General features: G+C 35.5%; 1 protein-coding gene across 2 annotated transcripts; it reads left to right on the forward strand.

Moving 5' to 3' along the window:
* Positions 1 to 9,361: 9,361 nt before the first annotated feature.
* On the forward strand, positions 9,362 to 21,117 carry LOC131660117 (tryptophan--tRNA ligase, chloroplastic/mitochondrial-like). 2 transcript variants are annotated; one of them, XM_058929259.1, is made up of 15 exons: positions 9,362 to 9,504; positions 9,587 to 9,700; positions 9,781 to 9,868; positions 10,853 to 10,894; positions 11,659 to 11,748; positions 11,854 to 11,976; positions 16,957 to 17,028; positions 17,277 to 17,389; positions 17,492 to 17,513; positions 17,602 to 17,667; positions 18,133 to 18,189; positions 18,544 to 18,590; positions 18,770 to 18,851; positions 19,882 to 19,971; positions 20,558 to 21,117. In XM_058929259.1, exons 1-15 carry the CDS (start codon positions 9,455 to 9,457, stop codon positions 20,693 to 20,695), a joined length of 1,194 nt encoding a protein of 397 aa, XP_058785242.1. In that variant the 5' UTR covers positions 9,362 to 9,454; the 3' UTR covers positions 20,696 to 21,117. The 2 variants fall into 2 exon arrangements, with proteins under 2 accessions (XP_058785242.1, XP_058785243.1); XM_058929260.1 differs by having other exon boundaries at positions 9,373 to 9,509.
* Positions 21,118 to 21,749: the final 632 nt, after the last annotated feature.

Consider the following 21,749-nt stretch of genomic DNA (forward strand, 5'->3'; position numbering starts at 1 on the left):
AGGTATTATCTTCGTCTCATATTATTTGTCGCAATTTATCATTTCACACAGATTAAGAAAAATAATAAATAAGAGAGAACAGTGACTTTACCAAATTATCATGATTAACTATTGTGTATTCAAATTAGCATTAATGTTAAGTGGAAAATATTAAATTAAAAGTCTTTATTAGAGGATACAATTTGAAGATTAAATATAAAATTGGATTGGAAATCTAAAGTGACAAGTATTTTGGGATAATTTTTTCTAAACGTGACACTTATTTTGGGACGGATGGAGTAGGTTGTATTGAAATTTTGGGTCCGCTTTCCACCAAAGTTAGTCCAGCAAAAGTTCGCCGCCCGTTAAAACTCATCCTGTCATAATTTGTCTTTCACTAAAGTACGTTGCGCCTATTCGTTTAATCTGTCTCACCCGATATTTCAGCTAATTTGTTTAAATAAATGTTGAGTTTACATGACTTCATAGATGTAATGTTACTGAGCAAGATAATGAAAACAAATTTCGGTGTATTCGAGTGTGGAAAAGAAGGTTGGCGATGTGTGAGTATGAGCTCTTCTAATATGGTAGTGTCAATCTCTAATACAATAAGCGGGGGCGTACCATTAAAGTTAACACTCTAACGTCCAAGTCAATGAAGTCAGAGAGGTTGTTAGCTAGGGAATTTTAGTTAGCATTTTGACATGTAAGTGTAATATAAAGGTATGAAATTGCTAGGTATAAGATGACCTAGCTATAGGTTTGATAGGTTGATTACTTTGACTGAGGTGGTGAATTCGACTCGCCTATCATATGTTTTGAGACTTAGTATTTTTGTAGTATAAGGCTTTTATGACCTAGAAACCAATTAAGTTTGGTTTAGAGGAATCTCATAAACCGATCCACAAAATTAGGATCACTTTCTTCAAATCATGTTTAAAAGACTTGAAGATGTCTTTGACATAACCAGTTAAGAGATTTAAAGGCAATTGTCGACATGGGTAGCAGTTTGCAGCAATTTAAGAGTTAAAGGCACATGAAAGCAAAGTAGAGAACAGAACTCCACGTAATAGTATGTGTGTCAAACGCTGGAGGTTTAACTGTTATCGACAGTTATTGGAGTATTTAGTATATGAGTCGAGTTCACTCAAGTAATAAGGGTTCACAAATTTTATTAGCATTCTCTATAGAACTCGAGTATCCAAAGTCTCGGAGAGAAAATAGTTTGTGAGAAAACATGTATGAATTTGCTTTTGTTTTCTAATTCTTTAATCAAAGCATTTATTTCATTACTTTTATTGTTTTCTTTATTTACTTTATTTCTTCAAACAATCATGCATTGTACTTATTAGAATTTCTATACAATTTTCTCACGTTCAAACATCAAATATCCGAGCACAAACACATATTTTCTCAAAATTTTTGTTCAAATTGTCCATATGATTTTTTTTTCCCGATTTTAATCCTTAAGTGAACTAAAACATGTGATTTAATTTACTAAAAACACCCGTAAACAAATTGGCATGCCCAGTGGGACCCTTTTGTGCAAGAAATTTAAATTTTTGCATAAAAGTGTTTAGTGCTTTTATTATTTATTTTGTTCTTTATACATGAAATGTTTTTAATGTCTGAGTATTTATGCGTTTTAGGAGTGATAAAAACATAATAGAAATAACTAAAGTTTGTAACATAACAATTATAAAACTAGCAAGAAAACATAAGCAAAGTCTAGCATAAACATAAGCATAGAAGCATAAAAAAACACATAATAAGACACAAGACAAGACACAAGAGACACTCTGATCACTATCTTCCTCCATCCCTCTATTTACTGTAAAAAATTGGTAAACAATCCTCTGGTCTCCAATGAAATGGGTTGCTTGCAGAACCAACCAGTTAATCATAGGACATGTGCTATTGTATTTAGATTTTGATTTCTTGAAGCACAGACACTTCGATAGCGTTCATGGTCTTTAAGATTGTTTGTTTTAATCTAAGTTAATGCAATGTAACTTTGCAGAAATGTAACAGAAATGCAGAAAAAGGCACTTTAAAGATAAATTACAAGAAATGATAGATTCTGGAAATATATAGTAAACTATAAATTGGAATATAAATATGGTGTTTACACGTACATTTCTTAGCAACTCTTTTCTCAATTCACAATGTACTTTGAGTATTTATGAGTATGTATACAACAAATGAACACCCATAAATCCTAACATTAAGACTCAATATACTAAATTGAAATAACTCTTATTAACAGTCTTTCTCCCAAAACATGATATGTTTCGCTCGACATGTCTTCCAATCACCCTGAGGCTCCACGCGTCTTCTTTTGAAAACTGGATAAGGATGAATTTCATTCATTCCTTATTCAAATTCAAAACTCTCCATCGAACACGCCTTTAGCGCTACAGTTCTTCGAATTACACCTTAAACTTAGAAAATATTTCTAAGTTCTTTCCAACGTCTTCCTCTCATACAAGGACGACTTCGACTAGAACTTTCCCATAAAATTTTATCTGTCGAAAACTCAAAATATTTCCAAACATACTTTCTTTTTACTTATCTCATTTGATCAAACTCTTGGCATAAAAACTTCCTGCTAACACTCTCCTCACTTTTTTGCACTCAAAATAGTGTCCAAGAAAATATAGAAAAACCATTGACAATAACTAAGGCATACACATTACCTCTAAAGCTTCTTGTTCTTGATGAACCAAATAAGTCCATGTGCAATAATTGAAGTGGCCTTGTAGTTGTTACCACATTCTTTGGCTTGAAAGTTGATTTGGTTTGCTTCCCTTTTTGACATGCATCACATAATTTATCTTTGGTAAACCAATAACAAAATCATGTTTGACTAGTTTGTTTAAATGTTCCATATTTATATGGGTTATTCTTTTGTTCCAAAGCCAAGAGTCATTATTGTTTACCATAAGACACTTTATTTTCAAAGATAAATCATCTAAGAAAATCATGAAAATATTGTTAAATCTTTTACCCATAAGTTTTATCTCATTTGTGGCTTCATCTTCAATAAAACATTCATATTTGGTGAACTTGATTTTGAAGCATCTGTCACAAAGTTGACTCATGCTAAGAAGATTATGCTTTAGTCCTTCTACATAAAGTACATCTTCAATTGCTGTAAAAGATGGTGCTCCAATTTCGCCTATGCCAATAATATTTCCTTTGTTGTTGTCCCCATGTGTGACATATCCCTTGGCCTTTAGAACTAGAGATGAAATTTTGTTTATGTATCTAGTCACATGCTTAGAATAACCACTATCAAGATACCATAAATTTGTAGTGGTCTTTAAGCAAACCTACAAAAATAATTAAGTTTTGTTAGGTACCCAACGTGCATTGGGTCCTTGATAATTAATTTCTTTCTTGATCCACGCATAATGTCCACTTGCAACACTAAAGTTCCTTACATATCAAGCATTAGACGTGTGATCTATTAAACCATAATAAAAGCATGTAAAAACAAAATGACTTCTATATCTATGAACACAGGGCTTTGTTTGAACAACGTTTTTCTTAGGATGATGATGAACACTTTACACTTTATTTACCTTATCTTTATTGGATTTGTCACTTGCCTTCACAAAGATAGTTTTACTAGTACCTGACTTATCAAACTTTGAATAACCAAGTTCACTTTTATCATTGGAATATCTTAGTCTACTACTAAGGACACCTTCCAATCCAATTTGTACATTTTCATATCTTTCAATAACTATTTTTAGTTGGACAATTTGAAAAACGTGAATTGCACTCATTGCATGTATTTTTTTTTCTTTTCCAAAATAATTTTATTTTTCCTTGTCAAAGTCTTTTTGCATTTTGTCAATCTTCTCTTCAAGAGATGAAATTTGTTTCTTTTGAGTTGACACGGTTTTGTACAAAATTTTACATTTATTAAGTAATTCATTAATTGCTTCGTGTGCATCATTATCATAAGAAGGTTTTTTTATTACTAACCTTATCTTCTTCATCATCGAAATGATGAGATGCCATCAATAAAAAATTTGCGCATTCTTCGCTTTCTGAAACAGATGATGAACTTACTTCATTATCATCCCATGCAATATAAGCCTTTTTGGACTTTGATTCTTTTATTCCTTTATGAACATTCTTCTTAGACAGTTTTGGACAATCCGCCTTCACGTGTCATTGCTTTCCACATTCAAAGCAAGTGAAGTTTTGGGTTGATGTAGAAGCTTCCTTCTTCTTGAAGAATTTCATCCTTTTTGCAAAGTTCGAATTATCATTATTAAAAAAAAATTGAACCATTTTACAAGAAGCATGAAGTTCTCATCTTCTTTCGAAACGTCTTTTTCTACTTATTGTCTTGAGTCAACCTTTAAAGCAAGACCTTTGGATTCTTCTCTTGAGTCTCATGCCTTTCTAGTCTTCCAAGTTTAATCTCATATTTTTGAAGTTTTTCGAATAACGCTATAAAAGTCTTATTCGATATACTCTTCTTTTCGGATATCGCTGTCACTTTTGGTTGCCATGTCCCAGTCAAAGATCTAAGCACTTTAAGATTAAGTTCATCATTATAAAAAGTCTTACCGAGGGTCATCGAGTGATTTTCAAAATGCACAAAGAAACATCACATTTGTTTTCACAACATAGAAGATAAGGCATATCACTTTCATTTGTGTACAATTATCACTTACTCTAAGTGAACAAAAACAAAATTTGAATAAGAAGTATAGTTTGAGCTTGTAACAATTATGAAAATTGATATTCCCTTTCAATTAACAACGTATAATACGTAAGGGCTCAGAACTTTTATGAATGAAACTTTAATGATGCAATAAAGGTTTATGCAAAAAAATTTCACAAAGATTATAGCTCAAGGCACTTAGATGAAAATCGAGAGAGTTTTGAATTTGAATTGAATTGGAAGAGTTCAAATTTGAAAATCTAAATCTATAGCTAATTATACTTGAATTATACATTTTGGAAAGAGTATAATATCATGAATCATTGCCATGATAGAGAGATGAAGTTTGTAATTTGTTGGAATCAAATTGAAAATGAAAAGGTATTCACTGTTTTAGTGGTAATCGATTACAAAGTTTGGTTAATTGGTTACAACTAAAGTTTTTTCTAAAAATGTTAAGTTTTCGTTCTTATAACCGGTTAACACATTTGTGTAATTGGTTCCAGTTGATTGAAAATGTAAAAAACAGTTTGTAACCTCGTGGTTTCAAAAGCACATGTTATCAAATGAGTTTGAATGCTAGAGATCAACAATTCCTTATTGTTTTGAGTACTGTGGCAATATACAAAGCTTAATTGTAACACACTATCAAGAAAATTGTTACATTATTGACAGGTTGTGGGGTTAAAAACAAATTCGCTCCCTAACAATTCCTGCAGAGGCTGAAGAAATCTGAAAAATACTCCCTATTAATACAGAATTAACGATTTCTACACCACCAGCGGAGCGCGGAGGCGACACTAGTATAGACGTGATCTTGCCAAATTTGTATTCATTTTGTGTTTCTATGTTTTAAGAAAAAAAGAAAGTCTGACGCATGGCATATTTTGGAGCACACGATTGATCAAATGGAGAAGGTAGTTTGAAAGACACATACCTTTTCCGCCTCAAATGCAGGAAATCCAGATCATTTTTCAATTTAACTTAGGCACGACAATAAAACTCATATCTGCGAGTACCCATCCGAACCCGCCCCAAAGTTAACGGGGAAAACCCGCTTTGACTGAGTTTGACTTTTCCTTGATTATAAAATATGGGGACGAGTCGGGTAATGGAGACACTAGTACCCACCCTGAATCCTCCCCGTTTATTTTATTATGTACATTATTATTTATATTTCATAATTTATATTATTGTTCCGGGATCGGGATTCTTGTAAGACCGCGACCTAAAGACGAGCATACTTATACGCGCTTCATAGACCTACCCGACAATAACCTACAAGGCCAGTCGGGTATATAAGCCGGATATGGGCTACTATACAGGTCCATCCAGGTTGACGTAGCCGGATACAGAGGTATCATGAACGAGTACCTCACCCGAGTACTGGTAAAGCCACGTAGGGACAAGATGCGAAGGGTCTTAACGTCTAAACAGGTTACACACAACTTGGCTATAACTGATGATTGATTATGCCATCAATGATCAGACATTTAAAGTTATCTCAATGTTTGTAACGTGAAAAACTCGAAAGTCACCTCTTTAATGAGGTCTTAAGGGCCAAAATAAAGCTATAAATAAGGGCTCCTGCAAAAGGGTTAAGCAAGACATTCATTTTGGAGCAAAGTGTTCAGGACATAGCATCCAAATCCCCAAAGCTATTCACAAAGACTCTTCGTTTAGCAGCTTCCCTTACCATATGGGCACGTTCGCCTTCTAAACTGATTTTTACACAAGAACAATTATTAAATATGTGGCTGATGTTTTGATAATTTGATTTGTATTTATTATTTAAAATATTTGAAATGAATGTAGGAAATATTTTGAGATTGTTTTATTTTGAAAATTTCTTTAGCCACCTCCCTATGGGGGTCACCCCCAGCGAAAATTCCAAAATACCCCTGCTTCGGAAGTTCATTTCCGAAAGCGTCTTTTTTTGAAAAAATTGACTTATTTCGGAAGTTCATTTTCGAAAACATTATTTCGGAAGTTCACTTCCGAAATACTGCGATTTCTGCAGATTTATCAAAACACTCCCTCTCCCCCAATCATTTACCCTAAATCAAAACAAAAAGTGGCAAAGGCGAAAATTTGTGCAAACAGAATTCCAAAGCTGCATCAAGGCTCCAATCACACTGCTAAACAACATTCAAAAGCCCTCAATCCTAACACTTTGTAAGTTTTGAAATTTTTAGATCTATTATTCAAATGCATGTTATTTAGGGTTTTAATTGCATAAATGATATATGGTTAGGTTGTTAGTAGTATTTAGGTTGTTTAGAAGCATTTTGATTTGGTTTGAAGTTTGGTTTAGGGGTCTGCCATGGAAGTTGCAGAAAACTCCATCGCAGGGGTGTTTCGGAAGTTCATTTCCGAAAACACCTCCATCCCAGTTTTCGGAAATGAACTTCCGAAATGTATCAGAAGTTCAAATTTTTTTGTTTTTTATTTTGTCTCGCATATTAATCGATTTCAATTGTTTACAGGAACATGTCAGACAATCAACCAGCACGCAGGACTGCGTCTTCTAGAGAGGGTAGGGAGTGTCCGTTTTAATTTGCAAGTACTTTATTTTTAACGCCTTTGTTTATTGTGCCTGTTTCTTTGAAGTTTGTGTCCCTTTCTTCTTTTATTAAAGGAGGTCTCATGGACCTTTCTTTCTTCATTTTTACGCAGGAATGGGTGGCGCTAAGGGAAGAAAGGGTTCTTCAAAGAAGGAGGTGAAGGAGGTGAAGGAGGTGAAGGAGAAGAAGAAGGTTTTGACTGGTTCTGCTTCTCGTCCCCTGGGGGTCCATGGCTCGGACGTGCAGACTCAGTCTTCAGGCGTGATCAACGCTGATGGTTCTGATACTGAGTGGGATGAGGATTGGTATAATTATCTTCATTCGGAGGAGTTCGCTCGCCGGGAAGAATAACATGTTTTTATTTTGTTTGATGTGTATTTTGTAACGCTCGTCGGGCAGAATAACGTGTTTTTGTTTTCTTTGACGTGTTTTGTTTTGTTTTGTTCTGATTTCGGATTGTATCGCACAGTGTTTTTGTATTGGATTTATCATCTTAGTTTTTGGATTGTTCTGATTTCAATATGTAGATTCTTGGATTTCATCGCCGCGAACACTATCCATCTCCTGGATTATAAACATAGAACTTTGACCTTCCCAGCGCACCCCTTTGTTTGATTTTTTTGTAATGACGTCCCCTGATCAGGTAAGAAATGTGGACACATGTGCCTACGTAAGCCTTCTAAGACGGTTACCTTCTAAGAAATGTGGTAACACTTTCCTACTTAAAAGCCTACGTAACAAAAATTGGGAAGCTCCACAGCCACGCCCTATTTAAAAGAATAAAAAACCTTTTGAAATTTCGAAGTTCCCTTTTCCTTCTCCCCACCACTCTCAGACGGTTAACTTCTAAAACACTTTCCTATTTAAAAGCTTCTCACCCATTTTTCTTTCAAAATATCCCAAATCATTTTCGATCCTAAGTCTTCTTCTTTGCTTTAACGTTTTCTATCTCTTGTTACTGCTTTCATCACAATGTCTCGCCGCGGTGGAGGAAATCATCCCGAAAATCGCCGGAGTCAACCATCTCTTGCACATTCTCAACAATCATCCATCAATGCTGCAGGATCAGGCCGCGGTGGTGGTGGCCGTGGCTCTCGCGGTGGACGTACCTCCAATCCTTCTTCCTCCGGACATCCACCTCCTCCGTCATATCCTCCGGCCCCGGTTACCTCTCCTCCGTCTGTTGTTGCAGCTCCGGTTGTTCGTCCATCTGTTTCAGCGCCGTTTGTTCCATCTGTCGCAGCGCCGGTTGCTTCCTTGAGTTCGGCTCTGATCTCCATCGAGAGCCTGACTGCCGAAGTTAAACAGAAGGCTACTCAAGAGTCGGCTCCGTCGTCTCAGAAGGAAAATTGGGAAGGAAAATTCAAGTTCGTGCTAATCATTTTCAGTTGCGAGTGGCTGATAAGGATCTACACCACTATGATGTAAGTATAGTTTGCTCATAAGTTTTTTGTTGTTGTTTATTATGTTGGTAAGTTACAATGTGGTATGGATTTCTAGAGGATCAGGACTTTCTAACCTGTTGCAGCGTCTCCTCCATCGTCTTCATCCGATTAAATAAAGCGAATCGTTCTTGTTTGTTATTTTTCTTCTGTCTAGACCTTTTTTCGGAAGTGCATTTCCGAATTCCTCCAAGGGGGGTGAGTTCGGAGATGAACTTCCGAAACACCACATTTTCTGAAAATGTAACTTTATTTCGGAGATGCATCTCCGAAATCAATATTTTATATTAAAAAAAACACGTTTTCGGAAGTTCATTTCCGAAAACACCTTTTTTTCAAAAAAAAGTACCTTTTCGGAAATGAACTTCCGAAACAAGGGGTAGTGTTGTAAATTCACCAGGGGTGAGCAAGAAGGTTAGGAGGTGGGTGAAGAAATAATCTTTATTTTATTATTTATAATGTAATTTGATTTTTGAAAAAGTAATTATTTTAATTAAAAAAATTAGTTTTATTAAATGGATAGTGGCAGAGCAGAGATATCCGAATTCAACTCGAATCCATTTGGGACGGGTTTGAATTTTAATTCTCCGCCCTGTTTGGATTTGGGACAGGGAAAGAATTAATTAAAAATTCGGATTTGAGTTTGAAGAGGTAAAAACCGTCTCCGACCCATCTAGTTTCCATACCTAATTCAACCATAGCCGTTTATCTCATCTCATTTTGACAGGAGTATATTAAAACCGAAACCAAATCAACATTCAAAGGTTCCGCTTGCAGAGTAGAAGATGGGTGTTCTTTCTCAGTACGCAGTTCCGTCATGCTTCATTCCTTCACTGTACGGTATACACTTACTCATTCACTCTCTTTGTTATCCCCTCTTTTCATTTTCATTACAAGTTAGTCATTTCAACAAACAGGTCATGTGCAGCTTCAACGCTCCTTCGTTCTCGCCTCAGACCCACCATTCGATGCTGCACCACTCTATCATCTACCTCTACAGACACTCCAACACCTACCTCAACCCCTATCAAGTAGTAATTCACATTCAATTCAATTCTCATTTCAATTTTATCATCTTCAACTAACTAACTAACGTCTTCTTTTTCCACAGGAAACGAGTTGCCTCGGGAGTTCAACCTACCGGCTCAATTCACCTTGGAAATTATTTCGGCGCCATCAAGAATTGGGTTGCTCTTCAGGTTTTCGTTAAATTTCTTATTTCATGTTTTTTTTTTAATAAGGAACCAGCTTCTGCCTACCGCTACATTGTTGATTGATAATGATATGTAGTTTATTTCACTTGCTATCTATGAGCATGGACCCGGGAAACACGACATTGACACGTCGACACCAATAATAATTTGTAAAAATGAATAAATTAAATGTAATCATGTCGGTGCCGGTGACATTGACACGGACACACCTTTTTTCCTGAGGTATTGGTGCTACAGCGCTAGCTATCTCATATGCATATTTTCCTCTACAAGTCAATATTCTCCGTATTAATGTCTTATTGTGGTTGAATACTCAATTTAAGCCACCTTCTAGAGACTGAGTCTGCATGAATTGTCAATTAAGCACACTTTCGGTTTGATTTACATGCATTTCTTTTTGTTTAATCCTTCTATTAGTAGTGTGGGATATTGTTACTCAGACCAATGAGTGCGGTTTTCTAATATAATATGTTTTGAGTTAATTGTGTATTTGTGTTGAGTCCAGTTTAACATTAAGGCTTTGTTTGCGAGTTTGAAAGGGAAGGAAGGAGAGAGTTTTGGAAAATAAGAAAAATTATGTGAAAATAATAAAAAGATTTTAGGTAGGAGGGTTTTGGAGGGTTTGATTTTATTCATGACACCAAAAACCCCATAAAATGGGGGAATTCAAAAAATATATTGAAGGAGGGTTTTGGAGGGCTTACATAAAATTTCCAAATATTTTTTAGGTTATACTATTCTGAAAATTAAAAATTTAGTAATGATAATGACTCTTTTATCATTCTAAACAAAATCGTTTTTTCAAAAAATGTCAAATATTTTTCTATATTTTTTTAAAATTTCGTTTTCGGAAGCCTTCCCCTTCCCCTCCCTCCAAACTTGCAAACATAGCCTAAATGTTTTTTTATTCACAAATATGCAAGACTTTTTTAGTTTTAAGAATTAACATTGATTTCAATTTTGTTGCAGGATGAGTATGATACTCTTTACTTCATTGTGGATCTGCATGCGGTATGTTCATATTTCTTCTGCTAATAACTAGACTCGTATAACTACTGGTGATGATTTTTTTCGTTCTCTCTTTTTTGTTGTTTGAGCTACAGGTCCGACGTCATTTAACTTGATCTTTTGGTATGCTTTGTAATGTGATAATTAATGGATATTCTTGAATTTCATAATTTTCCCTCTAATTGTGCTGCTGATGAACTTTAGTGAGTTTACTATTCCGCAAGTGTGGACTCACTATTGTGCCGTTCCCTGTTTCTTGGACAAATGTAAACTGGCTTTATAACTAGGTTATTTAGTTTTAGGTTTCTTGTAAATTAGACTGAGCAGGCCAAACAAATCCACATATTTGTTTATTGATGAGGATATCGATCTAGAGTATAGTTAAAGCCACCTTTGTGCCAGTTTAGATTTCCATTTTTGTTTTTAGTTGAAACTTCATCCAAATTCCTCACAAACAAAATTTGTTTAGAATAAAAGTAGTAGCTCGACTTGCTGGTCAAAAGATGTAGCACATGTAAAACGTGGTCAGTTGAAATCACATGCACACAACCTATGCAACCTATGCAACACTGTCATAGAAAGATTTGAAGGGTCCATACTTCACAATTACACCTTAAAACACACTCCGGTTAATCATATTGGTTTTTGGATAGGAATTTTGGACTAACCTTTTGCACTTCATTGTACTTATTAAACTCAACTTCCATGTTTTATAGACATTGAATAATAATGTCCCATTTTTCACCCCTTTAGATTTTCTCACACAGATTACATTGCCGCACGACAGACAACAATTATCTAAGGATACAAAGTCAACTGCAGCCATTTACCTGGCATCTGGGATAGATCCTTCAAAGGTTCTTTACAACTTTTGCTCAGATCTTTTTAAGGAATGATATTTATGGTGGAAATCTCTGAACCTTTGCCCATTGAGGATAAATGACATTCATTTCTGCAAACAGGCTTCAGTTTTTGTCCAGTCTCATGTCCGAGCACACGTAGAATTGATGTGGCTGTTAAGTTCCATTACACCAATCGGCTGGCTGAACAGAATGATACAGTTTAAAGAGAAGTCTCGCAAGGCGGTGCGTTTATAGCTGTATGCATTTCTAATTTCCATTTTATATTTATTTATTTATTATTTTTGCTATCTTGTGGATCTAGTTTGCTTTGCATTATATATATATATATATATATATATATATATATATATATATATATATATGTTAAGAGTCTCACATCAGACAATATATGGCCTGAACATGTCCTTATAAGTGGGGGCAATCCTCACCCTATAAGCCGGTTTTGTAGGGTTGAGTTAGGCCTAACCACACTTCTTAACATGGTATCAGAGCCTCGTTTAAGATCCGGTGGGCCACCTTCTATGGTTTCCGCTATCGGGCCACCCGCCATTTATTTCCACGCTCCAGTTGTCTAGTCCTGGGCGTGAGGGGGTGTGTTAAGAGTCTCACATCGGACAATATATGGCCTGAACATATCCTTATAAGTGGGGGCAATCCTTACCCTATAAGCCGGTTTTGTAGGGTTGAGTTAGGCCTAACCACACTTCTTAAAATACGAGAGACTAAGAGACATTTGAATAAACCGTGTATTTGTAAAGCACTACGGAGACTTTATTATATATAGAGAGATTACAACTAATTATATGATATAGTCGATGTGAGACTATTTTATATACAAATATTATTAACACTATATATTTACAAATATCAACACTCCCCCTCAAGCTTGAGCATATAAGTCAAATGCACCAAGCTTGCCACATATATAATTAGTTCTGGGACTTCGTAAAGATTTTGTAAACACATCTGCTAATTGATCATTGGAGTTGACAAAGCTTGTGACAATGTCGCCTGATTCAATCTTCTCTCTGACAAAGTGACAGTCTATCTCAATATGTTTGGTCCTCTCATGGAAGACTGGATTTGAAGCAATATGCAATGCAGCTTGATTATCACAAACAAGTGTCATTGGTCTTGCTTCTTCAATTTGAAGTTCTTTGAGCAACTGTTTTAACCAAATGAGTTCACATGTTGCCATTGCCATGGCCCATACTCTGCCTCGGCGCTTGATCTTGCAACTACATTTTGTTTCTTACTTTTCCAAGATATAAGGTTTCCTCCAACAAGTACACAATACCCAGAGGTGGATCGTCTATCAATGGGTGACCCTGCCCAATCAACATCGGAGTATCCAACTATCTGAGTATGTCCTTTATCTTCATACACGAGGCCTTTTCCCGGAGCACGTTTGATGTATCTCAGAATTCGGACAACAGCATCCATGTGTTCTTGGCAAGGAGAACTTAAGAACTGGCTTACCATACTAACTGCAAAAGAAATGTCCGGACGAGTGACTGTGAGATAATTCAACTTTCCAACCAATCTCCTATACCTTCCCGAGTCAGATAGGGGCTCCCCCTGATTGGGTAGGAGTTTGACACTTGGATCCATAGGAGTATCAGCTGGTTTAGCGTTCAACAAACCTGTTTCTTCCAAAATATCCATAGCATATTTCCGCTGAGAAATCACCAAACCATCTTTAGATTGGGCTACCTCAATACCCAAGAAATAGCGGAGTTTACCAAGATCTTTTGTCTGAAATTGATTCGAGAGATGTTGTTTTAACTGGAGTATTCCCTGCTGATCACTGCCAGTTATGACAATATCATCCACATATACAATAAGATAGACACACCCTTGGGTAGAGTGACGATAAAACACAGAATGATCAGCTTCACTACGGACCATACTAAACTGTTGTACGACAGTGCTGAATCTGCCAAACCAAGCTCTCGGAGATTGCTTAAGACCATAAAGAGACCTGTGTAGCCTACAAACCATATCTGAGGACTCCCCCTGAGCAACAAATCCAGGTGGTTGCTCCATATATACTTCCTCTTCAAGATCACCATGTAAAAAAGCATTTTTGATGTCAAGTTGATGAAGAGGCCAATGTCGAATGGCTGCAATGGCTAGAAGAAGTCTAACAGATGCCATCTTGGCTACAGGCGAGAAGGTATCACTATAATCCAACCCAAAAATCTGAGTGTATCCTTTGGCTACCAAGCGAGCCTTAAATCGATCAATCTTACCATCTGGACCAACCTTCACTGTATAAAGCCAACGACAACCTACTAAAGATTTTCCAGGGGGTAGAGGGACCAGTTCCCAAGTACCACTGCTTTGAAGAGCACACATTACGTCAATCATTGCTTGCCTCCACTCAGGGTGAGGTAATGCTTCACCTGGAGTGTTAGGAATAGAAACAGAAGACAAAGAAGACAAACAAGTATACTGCAGAGGAGAAAGACGATGATAACATAAATCAATATAATGTGGAGAAGGATTTCGTGTTTGACGTATACCTTTTCGAAGGGCAATCGGAAGATCAGACTCAGGTTGCGGGATCGGATCCAATGATGGCGAAGGCATCAGAGGAGAGTCTGCAATGACCTCAGGGACATGTACTGTCTCAGGGATAGGTACTACCTCAGGGATAGGTGTGACAGGCGTGGGTTGACGACGCTGATATGTTTGAAGTGGGCGAGAAGTGGGCGAGAAGTGGGGGGGTCAACCGTAGGGCTAGAGTGATGGTGGATAATGGGAAATGGGACTTCCGGAAGAGGTGTGGGAGTACTATCCTGAAGGGGTTCCGGAGTTACTTGGCTGGACTCGAAATATGGAACAGACTCGAAGAAAGTAACATCGGCCGATACGAGGTATCGTTGTAGAGTATGTGAGTAGCAACGATAACCTTTTTGGGATCGATGATAACCAAGAAAGACACACTTTAGTGATCGAGCTGATAGTTTATCAAGACCAGGAGAGAGATTGTGTACAAAACATGTGGACCCGAAGACTCGGGGAGGAATTGGGTGAAGTGGGGAATTGGGAAAAAGGATTGAATGAGGGATTCTATTGTTAAGGACTGATGAGGGCATGCGATTTGTAAGGTAACATGCCGTTAGCACAGCATCCCCCCAAAACCGAAGTGGAACGTTACCATGGAGAAGTAGGGTCCGAGTAGTTTCTACGAGATGCCGATTTTTGCGTTCGGCTACCCCGTTTTGTTGAGGTGTATGAGGACAAGATGTTTGGTGGAGAATACCATTGCCGGACATAAAAGTTTGAAATTGTTGGGATAAGTATTCACGAGCATTATCACTTCTTAAGGTACGAATAGACACACCAAACTGAGTTTTTATTTCTTTATAAAATTTTTCAAAAATAGAGAATAATTCAGATCTATTTTTCATTAAAAATAACCACGTGCAACGTGAAAAATCATCAATAAAGGTGACAAAATACCTAGACTCAAGTGTAGAGACAGTACGCGAGGGACCCCAAACATCAGAGTGAACTAAAGCAAAAGGGGATGAAGCTCGTTTATTGACTCGATTTGGAAATTGACTACGAGTGTGTTTCCCTAACTGACACGACTCACAATGTAAATTAGACACCTTCGATAAACTTGGCACCAACTTCTGTAGTTTAGGAAGACTAGGATGACCTAACTGAGCATGGATAGTGAGTGGGGAATCTTTGGCTGAGCATGCCTGAGATGACACTGAGAGGTAATAAAGGCCTTGAGACTCACATCCGACGCCAATCGTCCGTCCCGAATTCCGATCCTGCAGGGTAACATTACTATTAGTGAAAGTGACAATACAATCAAGAGACCGAGTTAAACGACTGACTGAAAGTAAATTAAATGGACAATTAGGTACATAAAGAACCGAAGTAACAGAGAGAGAAGGTAGAATTTGAACAGTACCAATCCCTTCAGATCGGGTTTGAGAACCATTGGCAGAAGTTATAGTAGGTAAGAAACCCGAGGTAGAGAGGGAAGTGAAAAGATTTTTATTACCAGTAACATGATCAGACGCACCAGAATCAAGGACCTAGGATCCAAGAGAAGATGATTGAGAAAGGCAAGCAGATGAATTACCAGTGTGTGCAATCGAAGCAGTATAATCTGAGTTCTGATAATTTTGATACCACTTGAGAAAATCATCGTAGTTTGGCGTAAAGTTCTGAGTAGCCATGAGTATCAGATCTGGAACAGTTGCACGTTGGCAAGTGGGGCGATGGAAAAATCGTCGGGATCGACCGAATAGGTGGAGACGTTTCTGCCGATAAGGTTAGTTAGCCGGAAGGTTGCTGGAAACAATAGCAGCAACAACGAATGGCGGCGGCGACCGGAGAAATTTGAAAACAGATGCCAAAATGAGTCACGGCAGTGTATGGAAGGCAAATCGGAGTTATGACACGGTTTGCCAAAAAATTTCTCACCGGACGACAGTGGGTCAACCGGGTAAAGCACGGTAAAGATTGTCTCTCAGTAGGCTCTAGATACCATGTTAAAATACGAGAGACTAAGAGACATTTGAATAAACCGTGTATTTGTAAAGCACTACGGAGACTTTATTATATATAGAGAGATTACAACTAATTATATGATATAGTCGATGTGGGACTATTTTATATACAAATATTATTAACACTATATATTTACAAATATCAACAATATATATTTCTTTCGTTCTTTTTAATTAGTCAACAACAATAGTTTCCTTCTTCTATAGTAAGAGTGTTTTATTTGTAAACAATCAGGAAATAAAATAATTATCTCGCGGCGCGTGCACACACATGCATTAACATATTTAAACAGGGAATGGAAGAAGTTATTCATAATTAAGTATAAAGATTTGGTTTTGAATGGAAAGAGCTTGAGTGCATGCCACATTTTTTTTTTGAGATTTGCTTATGCTTTCAGCTCTCAATACTGCTACTTGACTATTTTCATTATTGCTCTCCAGCTAAAGTAAGGAAACAATTTGTGTTCAGATGTTTAGGCCTTGATAACCGTTGAAAGACTATTCTAAATTATTAATGTCTATCTACTATATTTCCATTTGATTGTACTATGTTTAAGCCAGTATATATTTGCTAAACCAGACCCTTGTTTTTTTCTTATCTTTTCCTCACAGCTTGTATTATTCATTCATCCATATAACTTATTCTTTTGGAATTGAATTTTAGGGAGATGATGAAGTTGGGGTTGCTCTTTTGACTTATCCTGTTCTGATGGCTTCTGATATACTTCTATATCAGGTGGTTTTTTACACGCGTTCTCATGGAATTTTATAATTAAAATTTTATGTTCTATCTTATATTCCCCCCTGATTTATTAAGTAATAGTGAAAGTTGAATAGCCTAGTAAATATGATAATGTTACTTAATTTAAATGTAACCAATCTTGCTTGATTAGTTTTTGGAACTTTTGAAATGCATTCTGATATTATATTATATTTACCTTGGGTTAGTATAATTCTTACAAAAAATGCAGCATGCATCTGCAGACTGATTTTGTCCCTGTTGGTGAAGATCAAAAGCAGCATTTGGAGTTGACCCGTCACTTAGCTGAGCGGGTTAATAATTTATATGGAGGAAGAAAGTGGAAGAAATTAGGCGGGTGAGGAATTATTTTTAGATTAGACATAACCGTCCACTATTTAGCTTCTCTTTTTAAGATTTATTAGGCTTGACTTTTCTTTATTTTGTACATATATGACAGGCGAGGTGGTGCTTTATTTAAGGCAAGTTATATTTCACCCCATTAGAATGAACTGATGAATTAAAATGCATTAAACATGTTTTTTTCTAACAGGGTTTTATGGCATTTAGGTTCCAGAGCCCCTTATACCTCCAACTGGAGCCCGAATTATGTCCCTAACTGATGGCCTGGCAAAGGTTTGTCCAATATTTCCACTTTCCCTCGCTTATGTGCGCATAGGAAAAGATGCAGAATATACTGTCCCTGTTCCTAAATATAAGTCCGAGTTGACTTTTTCTCTAAACATTAGTCTTGTTTCACATTATACATTTATTATTATTGTTATTCAAATATACCTCTAATTATTATTACCAGGTCGTGTCTTAGGAGATGAAAAGTCCGAGTTAAACACATTTATATACAAGAGGGTACTTTAAGAACATATATACATAGCATATACACATTAAATAAGCTGTCTATTTTTTTAATATATATGAAATGACAGAGTTTATAATAAGGGACAAAAAAGTAGTATTATATGATAATAATAGCAAACTTTATTTTTTGATTTGAGTATGAATTTATATATATGAAACTGCAAACTTTATTTTTTGATTTGAGTATGAATTTATTCTGACAGTATCACGGGTTCAATTTTATAGATGTCAAAGTCTGCACCTTCTGATCAATCCAGAATCAATATTCTTGATTCTAAAGATGTAAGTAACCATATTCACTAGAAACGATTTACTTATGTGGATTTAAATTAAATATGATTCTATCACACATATTGAATGAATAATTTTTTTGCAACTTACATATTGATATATGATTAAATTGCCTATCAATACAAACAACAATAAACAAACAACAACCAAGCCTTATCCCACTAAGTGGGGTTGGCTATATGGATCAACTTTCGCCATAATGTTCTACCGAGGACCATGCTTTTATCCAATTCGTTAATCTCGAGATCTTTCTTAATAGTTTTTCTTATAGGATAAATTTGCTATTTGCTCTGTAGATTTAATTTTCCTTTCTCTTGCTCAGAGTTTACTTATTTTGTTTTGTAGCTTATAGCAAACAAGATCAAACGTTGCAAAACTGATTCATTTCCAAGGTTAATATTGTTGTTATCCCATTTTTAATGATATTATATAGTTATATAATGCTCATGGTCCTTGGAGGCTTCCTGTAAATGCCTTTTTTTTTTCTTCATTTACTCGTTTTCTATAAATATTTTCAAATTTGGTGATTTGTTAGTTCATAATTGCTTATGCACTATGGTGAATCTAACAGCTTGGAAATCGACAATCCTGAGAGACCTGAATGTAATAATCTTCTTTCCATATATCAGCTCATTTCTGGAAAGACAAAAGAGGTCAGAAATGGATTATATTTCCTTTTCATTTTTAATTACTTAAGTTGTCAGTAACTGGTTTTGGAATCTTCCTTGTTCAACCAAGCATGTTTGATGCTTTCCATGTTAAAATTTTACTTTATAGTTTTACTTTTGTGTCTCTTACGTATTAAAGGCTTAAAGCCACATTGTTCTATCAGAAACCAAAATGTTAGATCAAGGTCTCTTTTTATGTTTCCTCTTGAAGTTTCAATTTCTATGTCCAACAAATAAATGTATTGGGACTAGGAGGACATCTCATGTTAGTCTTTGTATGTTGGGTTTCCATGAAGGAGGTTATAGCCAGCCCGCCCCCTCCAATCAAAGGCCTCTCTTTCTTCCCTAGCAATTGGTCCAGCTGGTCGGATCAACTTGTTAGGAGACCAGAGAAATTGAAATGGGAGAAAGACAGATCCAATCAAAAGAAAATGCATTATTGAAAGAAAATAATTCTCCCCAAGGATTTCCTTTCTCAATAAATGCAAATGATCTCTCCTTTCACTAACAAACTATCAAAACTACAAAATACAAATAACCCCTATTTTTAAATTTTTTTTTGGGTTTAGCCAACTAGTTCCGATTCACATAGTGAACCGACTAATCTGGTTTCGTGGTTCAGAAGTTCTAATTAACTGATCCTAATTACTTTATTGCCCTTTATTATTGTAACAGATATCTCATATTTGCTTCAAGAATATTGTCTGTTTTTCAATCCTTGATCATGAATTAGTCTTTCTCAAATTATGGCATTCAGATTAATATTTTTTAAGCATCCTCAACATATTACGGCCAATGTTGGGAAGAATTCCTGGACATTAATTTGTGAAGTAATTCTTTCTACTATGACTAGTCAAAAGGCATGAAATGGGATATTGAACCTACGTAGGAAAGCCCGGTGTAAACTTTAGTCTTTACTGTTATATTTCTTCAAAGCATTTCCCAATCAAGCAGTGATGTTTGACTTCCTAACATTTACATAGATATTTTATTTTATACCCACTTTTGTGTACAGGAAATTGTGCAGGAATGCCAAGACATGAACTGGGGCACATTCAAACCTCTTTTAACAGATGCCTTGATTGATCATTTGCAACCCATTCAGGTTCGAAATACTAAAATGTGACCTTGGCTAAGATTTTTTTTGGCACAACAATAATGACTGTTTAATCATGCACTTATTACACAAGTTTATTTGGATACTTTTAGTTTTTAATAACCCATTCTGAAGGGATAATTTTAGACCATTCTGAAGGGATAGTTTTAGATTGATGTGTGAAATTTGTTACATGAGTTTATTTGGATTAGTAGTGTTTTATTACTTTCGAAAAGTTCAATTTTGAAATAATGGGTTTATGTTGGATTTGTTTCAATGAGAATTAAGTTTTACGTAAAATTACCAAAAATATAATGTTATTATGCAATATTATTGAATTACCAAGAGAAGTTTAGTGCATAACTCATTTGATAGCATTCTTGAATTGGAGACTATTCAGAACAATGGTGAAAATCTTCCTCGCGAAGGGAAGGGACTGTGACATCATAATTATATTCTGATTAAATTTTGATTAATAGTATTAGGAGAGTAATACTATTTTTTCTCACTAATAGAGCAGTTTGCCCCTTATATTTTCTTGGTGAGCTTGTAGTCTGCATTATCACTTCATGTTTTTTCTTCGATTCCTTAACAGGCTCGGTATGAAGAACTCATGTCAGATTCAGGTTATTTGGATGAAGTATTAAGAGAAGGTGCTAGAAATGCAGAAGATATAGCGAATGCTACACTTCATAATGTTTACCAAGCAATGGGATTTTCGAGGAGACAGTGATTGATGACGCCAAGCAAATTTAAGCTATAAGATTTGCGATATGGCTACTTAATTTAAAGGTAACTTTTGTATGATTTATCATCATCAGCCTCATTATTTTGGAGTAATCAGGGGACATATATAGTCGACTCCTGGAAGTGGGGAAGATTATTCGATGCAAAGCCTAAAGTTTTCGTGCATTCTTGATGTAACAGGTTGTTTCTTCTCAATGATTATGCTTGTTGCATTTGTTTTTTTAGTTTTACTTGTTTTGGATCTCCTCCATTGTTTATTTGTTCTGGAATAATATTGTAAACCAAATTAATAAATGAAAGTTGAGGTGTCTAGAATCTGACAATAGGAAACTCCACAATACAATTTCAGTTCACAAAGTAGTTGAAGATGTAAGAATATTGGATTTTCATATCTGACAATATTTTTCAGGTTGTGGCTTTCATTATTTCATATTTCATTTATTGTTGTTCCATTCAAGGCAATAATAATTCCCTTGTCAACTTGATCACTGAAATTGCAGCACTCACTGAGACATTATTTCTCCCCATTGCTTTATTCCTTATCCTCTTCTCCACTAGCTCTAATGTCAACTTGATCATTATATCCTCTTATTACATCTCCACTATATATTAGTTGTTGTCGAATAACACATGAACATTATATACTTATTACATCCCCACTATTATAATGATTCACTTTAATAGCTCTTTTTTTTCCCAATTAAATAAAACTTAACACACAAAAAATTTAGAAAATATTTACACATTAACTTTGTTTATGAAGTAAAAGTTATCCAAATTAACTTTGTTTGTATGCTGATTTCAAATGTCATTTTGGTTAAAGTTTATTAATTATTAATATAATCAACAATGCATATATGCTAGAATTTTTTTTTTTTTTTTGGTATAAAGCTACGAGAGAATATAAGCACAAAATGCATAAATAATCACACATCATACATAGCGTATTTCTCTCACATCAGCAAATAAACTATACTGTCACATTAGTATCAATTTTTTAATTTTTAGAATATTTTTAAGTTATAAATGTTTTAAAAAAC

This window comes from Vicia villosa, linkage group LG3 (genome assembly GCF_029867415.1).
Source record: "Vicia villosa cultivar HV-30 ecotype Madison, WI linkage group LG3, Vvil1.0, whole genome shotgun sequence".
Taxonomy (NCBI): Eukaryota; Viridiplantae; Streptophyta; class Magnoliopsida; order Fabales; family Fabaceae; genus Vicia; species Vicia villosa.

What these genes read in the sequence shown, in the direction of transcription:
- LOC131660117 (XM_058929259.1), top strand. Translation starts at nt 9,455, where the DNA reads ATGGGTGTTCTTTCTCAGTACGCAGTTCCGTCATGCTTCATTCCTTCA. An exon ending in AAGAGAAGTCTCGCAAGGCG is followed by an intron (nt 11,977 to 16,956) that starts GTGCGTTTATAG and finishes ATTGAATTTTAG; the next exon opens with GGAGATGATGAAGTTGGGGT. An exon ending in AAGTGGAAGAAATTAGGCGG is followed by an intron (nt 17,390 to 17,491) that starts GTGAGGAATTAT and finishes CATATATGACAG; the next exon opens with GCGAGGTGGTGCTTTATTTA.